The sequence below is a fragment of the Pelodiscus sinensis genome, chromosome 3 (genome assembly GCF_052426305.1).
Source record: "Pelodiscus sinensis isolate ZL-2025 chromosome 3, ASM5242630v1, whole genome shotgun sequence".
Taxonomy (NCBI): Eukaryota; Metazoa; Chordata; order Testudines; family Trionychidae; genus Pelodiscus; species Pelodiscus sinensis.
Genome location: NC_143054.1, coordinates 37,887,336 through 37,902,279, shown reverse-complemented (window position 1 = coordinate 37,902,279; position 14,944 = coordinate 37,887,336). Strand labels below are relative to the sequence as shown.

Below are 14,944 nucleotides of genomic sequence, written 5' to 3'. Positions count from 1 at the left end.
TCATGATTCCACAAAGAAGTTTGCTCTGGCAGGTCCCATGGGTGCAAGATTAATGTTGAAAACAATACCGCTATCAAAGCATCAGTGCAACATTTCATGCCACGTGTTAATAAAATTAATGCTATGTCTTAGTTTTTCAAATAGATTTCCTATTTTCAAGACAGACAGTATTAAATATACAATGGTCAACTTTATAAAATTCATTTTTCAACATTACCATGCAAGACCCAGTTTTCTTATGACACATACCGGGAATAATTGTGTTTTCTTGCATACTTCTGTGGACAACTTGGCAAATTTGGATTAAAAGTGTTTTAGTTCATGATGTAAATGTTTTCAATAAAGACATACACAGTAGTCAGGTTAATAAAGAATGGTTTTGTTCTGAACTAAGAACTTTCAGATTGGATAAGGAGTATAGTATAGTAAAAGAGAGCAAAGAACTTTTGACCATGAAGAATAATGTCTTCTTTGACTTTATAAATTGTCTGAATAATATTCTTCAATATTGAGAACCTGATTAAAAGTGTATTAGATTTCTACTAAGTAAACATGTTTTTTCAAAATAGTTAAACTAGCTGAAAGTCAGAAAAGCAATATATTCAATGTTAATGAACCCATAACATACCCTTTCGTACAATTTTGTCCAAAATATTAAAATAGTTCTTCTGTGCTGCACCACTCAGTGAAGTTAGCTGTGATTTTGCAATTAACTGCAACAACTAAAAATAAAAAAAAAAAAACATTAAAAGGAAAGACTACAAAACCAAACATGTTTTAGATATTCTTCTATGAAAGACTGTAGCATCACAGTTATGCCTTATGAAATAACAGTGCAAGAGAGAAAAAGCATAAAAGTAAAAGAAAATTAAAAGTACACATAAGGTTCCACTAATTAACCTCCCATTACTAGCTCAAATTGAGACATACATTTTCAGTGTACTGTACAAATATTGTATTCTTGAGATTACTACCAAATGGCTTCTGAGAAAAATCCACGTAGTCTAAGAATAATAAAATAGTCACATTTCTTACAGTTCATGGGATAGATCCCCTTTTCACCATAGCTTTTAGAAAAGCTACCCATGTACAACTGCAAAGGGCACATAATTCATAATTTACTTTAAGCAATGTTTTCTGAGAGAGCATGTACACTGATTGTAATTTTTCTCCTCCTTAATCTGAACATTCTTATCTGAAATTGCTGTGCCAAACTCCAAAATTACAAAAAAAAAAAATCAATCAAATTAAAGGATTTAGTCTAGACTAGCTGTTCTCAACCTGTGACCTAGATAGCATACAACAGTGGCCCAGCTCAGTTGTGTGATAAACACCACGATGTCCTGGCTGTCACCTGGCCTCACACAGTAGGGTTCGGGGTCACAGCTGGCCCTGCCCCCAGCTCTCTGCTCTTGGTCCCATTCAGTGGAGGGGCATCTGGGCAGAGAACACTGGATATGTGGGATTGAGGGGAGTTAAGTGGAGGACATAAATAGGTTGAGAACCACTGGTCTAGACGATGTTAACAAACGCCATGCAGCTATCTGAAAGGAGCCACTGCCAAAATTCTTAGAAATGTAGCTGAGAATCTGAGGACTAACTCAATGGTAACATTCAACTGCTCTTCAGGTACATTATATTTGTCTAGTGAGGTTTGCTGAACAAGATGGAGTTTTAATACTTTAGATGGAATACATGGGCTAAAGGCATTAACCTAACTCACCCGCTATCACTCAAACAGTTTTAAAACAAGTTTCAGAGTTTGGTATATAGCAACCTTAGCCTGTGCAATACCTTATTGAACCATATGAAACATCCTTTAAACTTTATACTAAAGTAATAGAAAAGAAAAAACAGTTAAAGCACTTGAAATGTGAAGTATTACATAAAGATTTCATTGTTAACATCTTCCCTTTCTCTTTAGCTGCAGACAGTTTTCAGAAGAAAAATCCCCTTCTTGTTGGACTTTCTTTTATATGGTATTAAAGATGGCAATTGTCTTTTTGGTAGAGCCCTGCATAGGTTTGAAATTTGTATTAGCATCCAATCTACAAACATGATCCATGAATATCTGTATCCACAAAGACAGATATCTGCAGATTTGAGAAGCTCTACTTTTTGAGAAAATAAATTAGTTGAGATGGGCTGACACTCTCCTTGCTATTGTTAAAGTCTAGAGAGAACCCTCCCCCCAGCAAGGATAGAAAATGCAGCTTCTGTCAAGATGACTCATTTGCAACCTCACTGCTGATGAGACACGCAGGCAGCGTTAACAGTCTTATTTCTAAGATATGCAAAACATATACCAGCATCAGGCTCTTTAGGGCACTGATCTTAGTCTATTATTCTGGTCACAAGAAACAGCAGTAATGCACAATGTACAGTCTTGACCACATAAGGCCAGTCTCTTATTAGACAGAGGGGGAAAAAGGAAAGAAGAAATATTGTGGGGAAGGACAAGGACATACGTGGGGGAGGAAGGAAGAGACTAAGTTGCATATCCTAGGTTGAGTTTGGCATTCAGGCATAGATGGCAGTGTCAACTAGATCTCTTTCTTTAGCCTGGTCTGGTCAGGACATGTCTCAGGATCAGGACAATGAAGGCCTGAGGTCTCATGTGGCAGTGAGGGTTAACAGCCATGTTGGCAAAGTTCATTCCAGCAACCAATTTTTCTACCAAAGTCTCTTACTTTACAGATCCTAATAGGGAATGGCGGGTGAATTAGACCATCCCCTCACTATTTTGTCCACCATTTAAAGCTATTTCTGACAATTTCTGATGCACTGATTCCTTGTTCCACAATTCTTTTATTCACCATGCATGATTTTAAGTCCTTGAGTTATGTCAGCAGGCCTTTTGTTTGACTGATTTGGTCTGTTTCCTTTTCATACCTTTTACATAAAAATTTGCTATAGGCTGTTCTGATATCTTATTAACTTATACCTCACTTGTAATAATTTCATGGTTTCAGCTATTTAAATCTGAAATTTCATAGCACTGTAATTTTAGGGATCCTGACCCAAAAAGGAGTTTTGCAGTAGTCACAAGGTTATAGTGGAGGAAAGGTTGGTTGCAGCACTGCTACCCATGCTTTTCACAATGCTGCTAGTGGCAGTGCAGCCTTCAGAGCTGGGCAACTGGAGAGTGGTAGCTGCTGACTTGGAGCCAGCTTTGAAGGCAGAGCTGCTGCCATCAGCAGCATAGAAGTGAAAGGTGATACGGTGTCATACTGCCACCTTTACTTCTGGCAAGGCACTGCTTTTGGAGCTGGGCACCCAGCCAAGAGCCACTATTTTCCAGCTGCTCAGGAGTAATGGTGGCACTACCACAATTCCCCTAAAATAACCTTGTGACCTCCCCTGCAACTCTGTTCTGGGTCAAGAACCCAGTTTTAGAAACACTAGTCTCCTCTGAAATCTGAGTAGTATTGGGTAAAAGCACCCACAAGACCAGATTTCACAGGGGAGATCAGGTTTCACGATCCATAATACATTTTTCCATGGCAGTGGATTTGCTAGGGCCCTAAAGATGTGGCCTCTGATAGGTATGGACCTTTGCTCATTGATAGATTTGAAGATCAGGGACAGGGCTTAGAATCGCCAATGGTAGACCATACACTGATTGAATCATGGGATGATGGGCTCATTGTAATGCATCAGAGTCAAGAGGAAAGGTGCAACATCTTTCATGAATTCAAGTACTCTAGATTATTTTCACATTCAGCCTCAGAAACAGATAGCAGCAATAATCTGATGAATGGTGTTCACATTACAAGACATGCAACAGTTTAATAGCAGTCAAAATAAAATACAACTGTATATTTTTCAGATTAATACTAATTTATGAATAGTCAAAATAGATCCGAGTATTCATAAGTTAGTATTAATCTGAAAAATATACAATTGTATTTAAAGAATTAAACACTGCCTCTTAAACATAGGTTAGTATGGAGCTGATCTAAAGCACAGTGAATTGCAGATGGAGAACTCTGCTTTTGATTTCAGAATAGCTTTAGTATTTGACATTAATCATAGCTCCTGGCTGGTTTTCTCACTTCTACAAATACTGAGAGAGACATATTTATCTCAAATGGTCTCCACCACTTATGCTGGGGAACACTGCTGTAGGACCAGCCAGAATGCAGTTGTGAGGCAATTTACAGAATTCTCTCCTAAGATCCTGCTTTAGTTGGTTAACAGATTAACTGGGATTTTACATCCTCAATACAAATGCTAGAAATCTAAATAGTAAAATGGGAGAACTAGAGTGCCCTGTACTAAGTGAGGATATTGATATATGTATCATAGAAACTTGGGGGAATGAGCATAATCAAAGGGACATAGTAATACAAACCAGGGTACAAAATATATCGGAAAGACATAATAGGTCATTCTGGTGGGGGAGTGGCAATATATAAAAGTGTAGACTCAAATGAACTAAAAATTGTAAATGAACCAAACTGTTCCATAGAATCTTTTTGGATACCAATTCCATTTTCTAAGTACAGTAAAACTCCATTAGTCCGGCATCCAATGCTCCGGGACTCCTGATGGTCCGGCACCATTAGGAACCCGGAAGTGCTGGGGCAGCCGGACAGGCTTCCCGCATTCAGTTACTGCTGAAACTGACCAGCAGCTGAATCGGGGAAGCCGGCAGCAGAGCAGCTGGGGTGCTGCCGGGTTGGTCTCGTAGCGCTGCCCCTCGGGGCTGCGGGACCAACCCGGCAGCACCCCAGCTGCTCTTGGGGACCCCTGGGGCAGAGCAGCTGGGGTCCTGCCGAGTTGGTCCCGCAGCGCCGAGGGGCAGCGCTATGGGACCAACCCGGCAGCACCCCAGCTGCTTTGCCCCAGGCATCGGGATTCAGCCGCTGCTGAAACTAACCAGCAGCGTCAGTTTCACCAGCAGGCTGAATCCGGATGCCTGGGGCACAGCAAGCCGGGGTGCTGCGGGTTTGGTCTCGTAGCGCCGCCCCTCGGCGCTGCGGGACCAACCTGGCAGGACCCCAGCTGCTGTGCCCCAGGCGTCCTCAAGTCAGCCGCTGCTGAAACAGATCAGCGGCTGATTCCAGGAAGCCCCGGGCAGAGCAGCTCTGCCTGGGGCTTCCTGGAATCAGCCGCTGATCTGTTTCAGCAGCGGCTGAATCGGGGACCCCTGGGGCAGAGCAGCTGGGGTCCTGCCGGGTTGGTCCCGCAGCGCCATCCTTTGGCGCTGCGGGACCAACCCGGAAGCACTCCAGCTGCTCTGCCCCAGGCGTCTCCAAGAGCAGCTGGGGTGCTGCCGGGTTGGTCCTGCAGCCCCGAGGGGCAGCGCTACAGGACCAACCGGGCAGTACCCCAGCTGCTCTGTCCCAGGCGTCCCCAAAAGCAGCTGGAGTGCTGCTGGGTTGGTGCCGTAGCACCGCCCCTCGGCGCTGCAGGACCAACCCGGCAGCACCCCAGCTGCTCTATTGCAGGCATCCCCGATCCAGCTGCTGCTGAAACTGACCAGCAGCGGCTGAATCAGGGACGCCTGGGGCAGAGCCGGACTATCGTAAGGGGGGGGGGGCTATGAGAGGTCTGGGGTGGCATCCCCTCCCACCCCACTCCAGACCCCGCATAGTCCCCCCTTCTGATAGTCCGGCATATCTGATAATCCGGCACCTATAGGACCCAGGGGGTACCGGGTTATCGGAAGTTTATTGTATATGAATATAGCAGTAGGGATACATTAATGACCATCACCAAGAAAGTGATCGTGAATGTGAAATGCTAAAGGAGATTAGAGAGTCTATAAAAATAAAAAAAACCTTAATAATAATGGGAGATTTCAACTATCCCCATACTGACTGGATATGTGTCACCTCAAGATGGGATGCAGAGATGAACCCACAAAAGGAGAGGCAATTCTAGATTTAGTCCTAAATGGAGCATAGGCTCTGATCCAAGAGGTGAATCTAACTGGACCACTTGGAAATAGTGACCATAATATAATTAAGTTTAACACCTCTGTGTCAGGAAAAACACCATAGCAGCCTAACACTGTGACATTTAGTTTCAGAAAGAGGAACTACACAAAAATGAGGAGGCTAGTTAAACAGAAATGAAAAGGTACAGCGCCAAAAGTAGATTTCCTAGAAGCTGCATGAAAAGTTTGCAAAGACACTAGAATAAACTTAAATGTAAACCCAGAATTAAAAAACACAGTAGGAGAAACAAAAAAGTGCCACCGTAGCTTAACAATCCAGTAAAAGAAGCAGTGAGAGATAAAAAGGCATCCTTTAAAAAGTGGAAGTTACAGCCTAGTGAGCATAAAGTCTTATAATCTGCAAAAATATAATTATGAAGTCCAAAAAGGAATTTGAAGAATATCAGCAACTACCTCTCAAGCCCCAGCCAGGGGTGAAAGAGGGCCCAATCCTGGACTGGTGTGAAAATTCTAGACCTTGAAGTGTGGGATGAGCAGTCCAATCTCCAGGATCTCTGCACCAGGTGCAGGAATGCAGACGTTTACGGCTGAATGGCCACTAGCTTGGCCCAGTAGCCCCCTCACACTGGACTAAGTACGCATGAAAATAAAAATGGTAGTAGTCCTACACCAGGGTATGCCCACATCTTGAATACTATGTGCAGATGTGGTTGCCTTATCTAAAAAAAAAATACCTTGGTTGGAAAAAGTTCAGAGAGAGGCAATAAAAAATGATTAGGGATATGGAATAGCTGCCATATGAGGAGACATTAATCAGACTGGGACTTTTCATCTTAGAAAAGAGGAGACTAATGGGGGGGATAAGGTAGAGGTCTAAGTCATGACTGATACGGAGGAAAAAAAATAAATAAAAGGACAAGTTATTTACATGCTCCAAAAACACAAGAACTAAGGGTCACCAAATGAAATTAACAGGTAGCCAATTTAAAAGACAAAAAAAGGACATATTTCTTCACGCAACCTGTTGAACTCCATGCCAGAGGATGCTGTGAAGACTTGGACTTTAGCAGGGTTAAAAAACAAACAACAAACATCCTAGATGAATGCATGAAGGATAGATCCATCAATGGCTATTAACTAGAATGGGCAGAAATTGTGTCCCTGGACTCTGATTGTCCTACGCTAGGAAAGCAACAGGGGTTGGATCACTTGAGGATTCCCTGCTCTGTTCATTCCCACTGCATCATCTGGCATTGGCCACTCTCAGAAGCCAGAATACTGATCTAGACAGACCTTTGGTCTGATCAGTATGGTCATTCTTTGAACTCATGCTCATCCCCTACCATTACAACAATGAGAAAATAGTTTGCTACCTCACTAATGATATTCTTAGTTTCTCAAATTTTCTGTATTCTTAATGAGTAATATTAAGAACTTGCTTTGATAATTTTCCTTTAAAAAAGGGAGGTGGAAGTTACAATATCTAGCATTCATGAGCTGATATTTAATGTGTACTAAGTACGCTCAGCCATTTTAATTTCATTATTTAAAAAAGGAAATCCCAGATCAATTCTTTTTGGCGACATAGTAGTTACGTCATATTATGAGAGAGAACTTTTTGAACTTGGTCTGGACAATTTCAACAGAGCTCAATCAATCATTTTATAGAATCTCACACTCAAGAAGTGGTATTCCTGATCCACTGAAAAGCTATTTTGAAAGTGAACAATTCTGGTTGTTACTATACAATGTATTAAACTATATTTTGCAAATATTAGAGGTGGCATACGATTGTGTTATAAAACCCTCAATACAAAACTCAAATATTTTCTGGAATGTTTGGGGGGGAGGGGAAGGGGAGAGGAAGGGAAGACTGCCAGTTTGGTGGGAATGTTTAGTATAGATTAGGACTGTTCATTTTTTTTAATGGGGCTTATACTAATCCCTAGCTTCCTTTCTGACAAGATAAGATCCAACCAAAGGGGAGATGCATTAGGTCATTAAGTAGGACTAAAAAAACCCTAATAGATAAGGGGAAGAAAAAGGAGATCTAATGCCACTTCATGAAATACTAACTCAATTTAGATAAAACTGGAACGGTCTGAAACTTGTAATTGGGAACTAGTTTATTTCAAGCAAATCCACATTAAGACTTGGTCCAATGAGTAGTCAATTTGTAGCAACCAGCTATGGAGATGATAGTGTCAGCAAATCCTAGGCCACCACCACCACTTTTTGCTGGGTCAAAGGCTGACTGCTTTTTCTCTCTTCTCTTCGACACCGCTGAACGCAAATGCACAAGATGTGGCACTTTTAAGAAACCAAAAACACAGAGTACAAGAACTTAAGATGTATTTAGGATGAGATTTTAAAAAGCCATTTTTCTAGACACTCTTAGAATGGTGCACTCTTGAGAATAAGTGGAGGAAAATGAAATTCTTAAGTTTTCCTATGCAGCATGGGCTTTGAAACTGGCTGACCCTTTTGCAAATAATTGTCAGTAGTGTCTGGTAATGAGAGATTCCCATGCTGTTACAAGAGATCTAAGAAATGAATGAAGTAGAAATTTAAAGTGTTTTTTATTGAATTCTTGTTAAGCACTGAAGCATGAAGTAATACCCCTTTCAAAAGTTATCATTAAATATCACTACTTTGGATATTCTTAATATGCATATAAATATCCAATCCTTTTTGAACCTTGATAAGTTCTTGGCCTTAGCACCTTCTTGTGACAGAATTCCACAGTTTAATTACAGGTTATGTGAAAAAGTATTTCCTTTTATTGGTTTTAAATTTCCCTAACTGTAACCTTAATTCAATGTTGCTTTGTTCTTGTGCAATGAGATAGCAAGACAAGATTCCTAATTACCTTCTATTTTATATACTTTCAGTATATCCCTTTGTGATGCAAGTCACCTCTATATTCATCTGCTACACACTAATGCAATGATATTTGTATAAAATATGCCTAAGAGATATCATTAGCAAAAGTAAGCACTGTAAAATTATGTAGTATTATATGTGAAGTTATAAATTCTCTGTATGATGTGATTACGTGTTTAAATCCAGACAGGTAAGCTTCGGCAGAGTTTTATCCTAGACAAAGAAATGGGGTTTACCTCAATATACATATTAGCAGTTTAAAAAAAAAAAAAAGGCAATCAGCTAAATCAGCAGGAAATATCATGAGACTCAACTGGAGAAATGGAAAATTAATGTAGCTCACGAGGCATAACGGATCAGTCAGCAAAGGCTTCCCTAGCCAACAGACCCGCATCTAGACTGCCGCGCTGTGCTGGATCAGCTGATCGTCGGCACAGCGCAGTGGCCACGGCTTTTTTTAATTGCTTCTTTGCCAATGCTGGGTAAACTAGTTTACATGGCTCCGTCGACAGAGCCATGTAGTCTAGACATACTCTCAGTGAACTACATGCTTATGCACTGGCTGTTACCTGGGCTGTGAGCCACAGAGGCAGAACATTTCAGCCAGCCAGGATTACATCTCAGGCAATGACAACCTATTGCTGGTCTGGACTGAACCTCCAGATATTACACTACTCCAATTTCTCTCTTTTCTGGGGTAAACATACACAATTTTTGTACTCTTTTGCTAGGACATTTTTTCCATGCCCTTGATTATTCATCTTTCTCTGAACCCTCTCTAATGCGCAATATCCTTTTCAAGATGGGAGATTAATACCACGATGGGAGATTAATACCACATACTATTTCAGAGGAAGCCACACCACTAACCTATATAGAAATATTTTAATACGTTTCGCATTAATTCACCACTGCAGTGCTTATGCATCCAAGCCTTGATCTCTCTACAACAGCCATGTCCCTTTCTTAATTTGATGCTGCTAATTTAGCTTTTTAAAAAGGTGTACACATTTACATTTTCCCCCTTCAATGCAGATTAGTTCGCATTTACCAATATTTTATATGTCATCACATTGTCATTTCAGCTTAATGTAAATAACTTTGAGTCATTTTGCAAATATAACTCATTACTTACCACTTCCAGATGATTAATAAATGCATTAATCATAAGACCTAAAATGGAACTTTGAGATACCCTGCTGGTAAACTTACCACACTGAAAATTGGCCATTTAATTTACTCTTTTTGCTTTCTGTCTCCTAGGGTAGCCTGCACAGCAGTGTTATTTCAGAATAACTGACATTATTCCAGAACAACACAGTCTGCGTCTATACATAAGCAGTTATTTTGACAATGTCAAAATAATGTTGAGCTGGAGGAATGCTTACTCCAACTCCTGTAACTCTCATTGTACGAACAGTGGAAAGTGTGTTCTCTCTCAAACTGCTATGTAGACAGCACCAAAAGTCGAAATAATATATTTCAACAATGCAATTAGCTTAGCTCAACTTGCGTAGCTTATTTTGCAAGGTGCAATACTAAAATCTTGGATTGCATTCCAGTTCTGGAGGGAAATTGGTACCTGAATCATCCTGCAATCAGTCACGTTCTTGTCTTTTCCCTTTAGCATACAGTTAAATTTTGGCAAAGCTAAAGGCAAGACACAGAAGACAGGCACTATACATGGGAAGAATGATGTAACATTAACTAAGGCAGATCTGCTTGCACTGCTTATAATGCCAACCAGTTCTCTTTAATTCACTACTTTGTCACGTTCTTTGCAGAGAACCAACTGCTTAGTCTATATTATACCATGATCTTCTATGTGGTTTGTTATTCCTTTGCAACCAATTTGACAGGTACAATCCAGTAAGCATTACTTATGTAAATCCACTGGATCAACCTCTAGAATTGCATTTTTGTAAACTTTTTACCTTCCAATCTTCTGAGCAGTGGCTGTTTTTAATGACTGATTGTTTTAACAGCTCTGCTGCTTCTACTTAAGACTTCTTCAAAACTCTTCGATTTACTATTTGGGCCTGGCGACTTACTGTTTTTTTAATTAATTTTCTCCAGCACCTATTCTGACATCTCTGAGGACATCATCTTTATTACAAGAAAAGAGCAGGTGCAGGGTAAGAAACTTTCCAGCATTCAAATGTGCTTATCTTCCTTAATTGCTCCCTTGAACTATTGATGAGTGAATAGACACATTGATTTATCTGCAGGCTTTCTGCTTTTGATATACTTAAACAAAATTTTGTTTGCAACTTAAGTTGTTTGCTCTTTGAAATCTATTTTGGTACTTCTAGTTCCACCTCTTATTGGATACTATAATTTATGCTCCATCCAAAAAAAAAGTATAACTACTGAAGTTATCACTAGTGTTATACTTTTTTTATGGTTTTTCAGATAAACCATCCTATTTTCTTCCTTCTGGAGTCTGAGAAGTTTCACAGGATAATAAATCAGTTTCACACACAAAAATCAAAGTTTACTCCAGAACTTGGACATTTTTATATTTGTGCAGCTTATTTGTGTATTTGCCAATTGCCAGAATATTAGATCCGACAATCCAGCAAAGTGTTTATGAAATATATAAACAACTTACTTTGACCACGTAATTGAACCTTCTGATGTCCTGAATTGCACTTGAAAAGTCTAAGCGATTAAAAGCTTCTCCCAGAGTGCAATAGCCATGTCTCTTGAAAAAGAAAAAAAAACACTTTAAAAGCAAAGAATAATAATTCAGTTCATCACCATTAATGTTCTGATTCAAGAAAGCAATTAATCATTGAATTTTAAATATCCCTATTCAATAAGGGCACTTAGGCATACTTTCCCAAATACAGGCTGGGGTGAGGAAGTTCTGGAGCTTTGGCCACACATGGTTCATCAGTGAGCTGCTGATAGGCTGCCAGATAGCTTGAGTGTCTGGAGACACAGCCACTCGCAGCTCCCAGAGGCCATGGCTTGCAGTCTTGGCGCAAACCAGGTTAACAGCATTCCCAGTGCAGGTAGGAGGTTCCTCACCCTGATCTAGCCCAAGCATCTATTTTACTTCTTAGGGCTTGTGTACCCTAGCACTTTACTGTGCTGTAACTTTCTCATTCAGGGATGTGAAAAGACATGCCCCTGAGCACAGTACAGTTAGTGCCTGTTAGCTCTCACAGTCCTGTAAGTAAGCCACCTCCACCAGGGAGTTGCTCTCTCCCTCCACTAGTGCTGTGACCACACTGTCACATTAAAGCGCTGTGATAGCAGTGCTGCTGCAGCTGCACTTTACACTTCAGTGTAGACAAAACCTGTGGGCTTATCTAGACTACACGGAACAGTCAAAAGAGGATATGCAAATTCTGCGGGAATTTGCATATCTTCTTCCGATTGCACTTTCGAAAATAGTTTAGATGCAGCTTTTTGATGGGGAGGAGGGGGGGGAAAAAGAGGTTCGCTGAAAAAAGCTGTGTCTAAACTACTTTCACTTTCATAGAATCACAGAACTGGAAGAGACCTCAGAAGGTCATCAAGTCCAGCCCCCTGCCCTAGGCAGGACCAATTCCAACTAAATCAACCCGGCCAGGGCTTTGTCAAGCCAAGACTTAAAGCTGTGCTTTTGAAAGTGCAATCCCAGAAGATATGCAAATTCCCACTGAATTTGCATATCCTCTTTCAACTGTTCCGCATAGTCTAGATAAGCCTTGAGAGAGAAGAGGAGGGAACTACAACTAAAAGGTACCTGATTTCACATGTTAATGAGGCTTTGTCTTTATTACCTGTGAATACTCCCTGGAGAATTCTGAACCAAAAAATTAAAAATTCTGTGAACAATACTTCATAATTCTGCAAAATTCTATATATTTGTCAAAGTAGCACAAGTTAATCACAACCATTTCAATTATCTGGCTAATTTATTCCAAAATACTTGGCTGCACTTTTTCAGAACTTGATGTATCTTTGCTGACAATTATCTTCTATTTTGCAAAATTAAATATTTCATTTAAACTAAGTCATTATATATAAATGCATTTTATCATACTTAAGGACTGTTTTGTGTCTATGTGTATTATAAGGTTTTATGGTCATGTCACTGTAGCAAGATGGGGGTTGGTGTGTTAGTAATAGTGCAGTTGTAGGACACGGTGCTTAGCATGGAGAATGGAGAATTCAGGTAGAGTATGTGTTGAAGGAGTGTATGCACTTGTGTTGCAAGTTGTGTTGAGTACATGGTTCACCAGCCAATGCCCTTTTGTTTTTGGAGGGGGTATGTGAACCCCCATGACCAAAGTAAGGAAGAGTGCTGAAGAGGTACAGTAATAAGTGAGAATGAAGGGGGGCGGGTTTGAGAAGACATGTATACATAACTAAAACCTCTGAAACACACAAAACTGGAAAAAGGAAGTCGAATTTGACATTTCAACCAAACTACATGAAAAAATAAATGTCTGTGGGAAACATTAAATTCTGCATTTTGCAGTGGTGCACAATTTCATCAGGCGCACACATGAACCATGGAATAAGTAATCATGTTTGTAAGTGCCTAGTAGCCTACCCTACTACTACACAATTGCTGTTGACATCAGTGCACTGTTGTCATGCCCAGTTTCTATAATGACATATGTGGCTATGACAAACAAACAAAGGGTACATCTAGACTACATGCCTCTATTGCCAGAGGCATGTAGATTAGGCTACCAGACATAGGAAAATGAAGCGGCGATTTAAATAATCGCCGCTTCATTTAAATTTACATGGCTGCCGTGCTGAGCCGACAAACAGCTGATCAGCTGTTTGTCGGCTCAGCGCGATAGTCTGGACGCGCGGGTGTCGACATCAAAGGTATTAGTCGACCATCCAGGTAAACCTCATCCCAGGAGGCATCTTGGTTCATATCTTGAGATTCATAGTGTCACAATTCACTGTGTCACTCTAAGCTTGCATTAGCAGGGTGCTGTAGAACAATTTGGCTGTTTATTCTTGGGATTGAGAGAGGAAATTGTCTGGCCCACAAAATTCACTTCCTGGCAGTAACCAAGCTGATGCAGTGATGTGCCATTTGGTTCCCTAATCACTAGGGCCAAGAAATACTGCTTTTTATTAATACAATTTTTTGTTTTTGTGCCTCTGCACTAGGTGTCTGGAGATGCTGGCAGGGTTTTCAGAGGCTGTTCTGTTGCCAGAGAAGACCGACTCAGCAGCTTGTAGTCAGAAGTAGCAAAAAAGTAGTTGAATAGGGCCAAGTGGCCATGGAGGCATAGACTGAGAAAATGCTGTTTTTAAATGGCATTACAATCTTACACAAGCCACTGCTTCCAGGTAGGAATACAAGCACACACTGGTGGGAGCACATTATGATGGAAACATGGGGTGACTATGAGCCCAGAACTTTCACATGAAAAACAAACCACATTCATTAAGCTCTGTAAGGTGCTTCCCTGTGCTCAAGTGACAGAGTACTCCAATATGAGAGTGAATAAGGTTTAGTAGAGTGTTACTATTGCCCTGTATAAACTGCTAACTTTAGACTGCTGCAGAACTGTTGGCAAATCAGATAAGATGCTGAATTCTTTCCTGCTTCTTCAGTGTGGATACACGCTGCCATATTGTGCTTTTCCTGGAATGTTTAAAGGGATTAGCGCTTGCCAACTAGAGACAAGCTTGTGGAATCGGCAAGAGCCCTCCTCTTCTGCCTCTCCATGCTGATTGGCAGGGCTTGCCAAACCACGGCGAGCCCTGCTCGCCAGCCACGCTGTCCGGCGATCTGCACATGCGCAGATCGCCCGAACCCAGCTCTTCCGGGTTACAATCTACTCACCCGTGGTGAATAGACTGTATTATTTGTCGAGCCCTGCTGATTGGGCTAGGTCATATCTCTATGGACATCCAAATTCTGAACCCACATCTCTCCGAGTTCCACACATGAATTCATGCTAAAACAGATCTCTGCTCATTGAGCTGTTCAAAACAGTTCATTTCATTGTAAAATGAACCCATTGTTGTGGCATCACCAGATTTCTTTGTTTTGGTCTTCCAATAGCTTACCTTGAGCCTTTTTACTGTCTCCCTGCACTGCTGTTTTGTCTGCTGAATCTTGTGATCAGCTGGAGACTGCTTAGATTAACTTTTTGTAGTTTAAGATTTCTCTTTGTACAATTAAAG

At 40.8% G+C, this 14,944-nt stretch overlaps 1 protein-coding gene across 8 annotated transcripts in view; it reads right to left on the bottom strand.

Annotated features, from left to right (window-relative positions):
- Positions 1–14,944, bottom strand: part of FBXO25 (F-box protein 25) — a 61,847-nt gene that overhangs the window by 22,170 nt on the left and 24,733 nt on the right. For all 8 annotated transcript variants that reach the window (XM_006130970.5, XM_025188608.3, XM_025188607.3 and 5 more), the window contains 2 exons: positions 11,400–11,492; positions 629–722 (listed from right to left, as the gene is read on the bottom strand). In XM_006130970.5, coding sequence (XP_006131032.1) covers positions 629–722; positions 11,400–11,492 — 187 coding nt within the window. The remainder of the gene's footprint in view (positions 1–628; positions 723–11,399; positions 11,493–14,944) is intronic.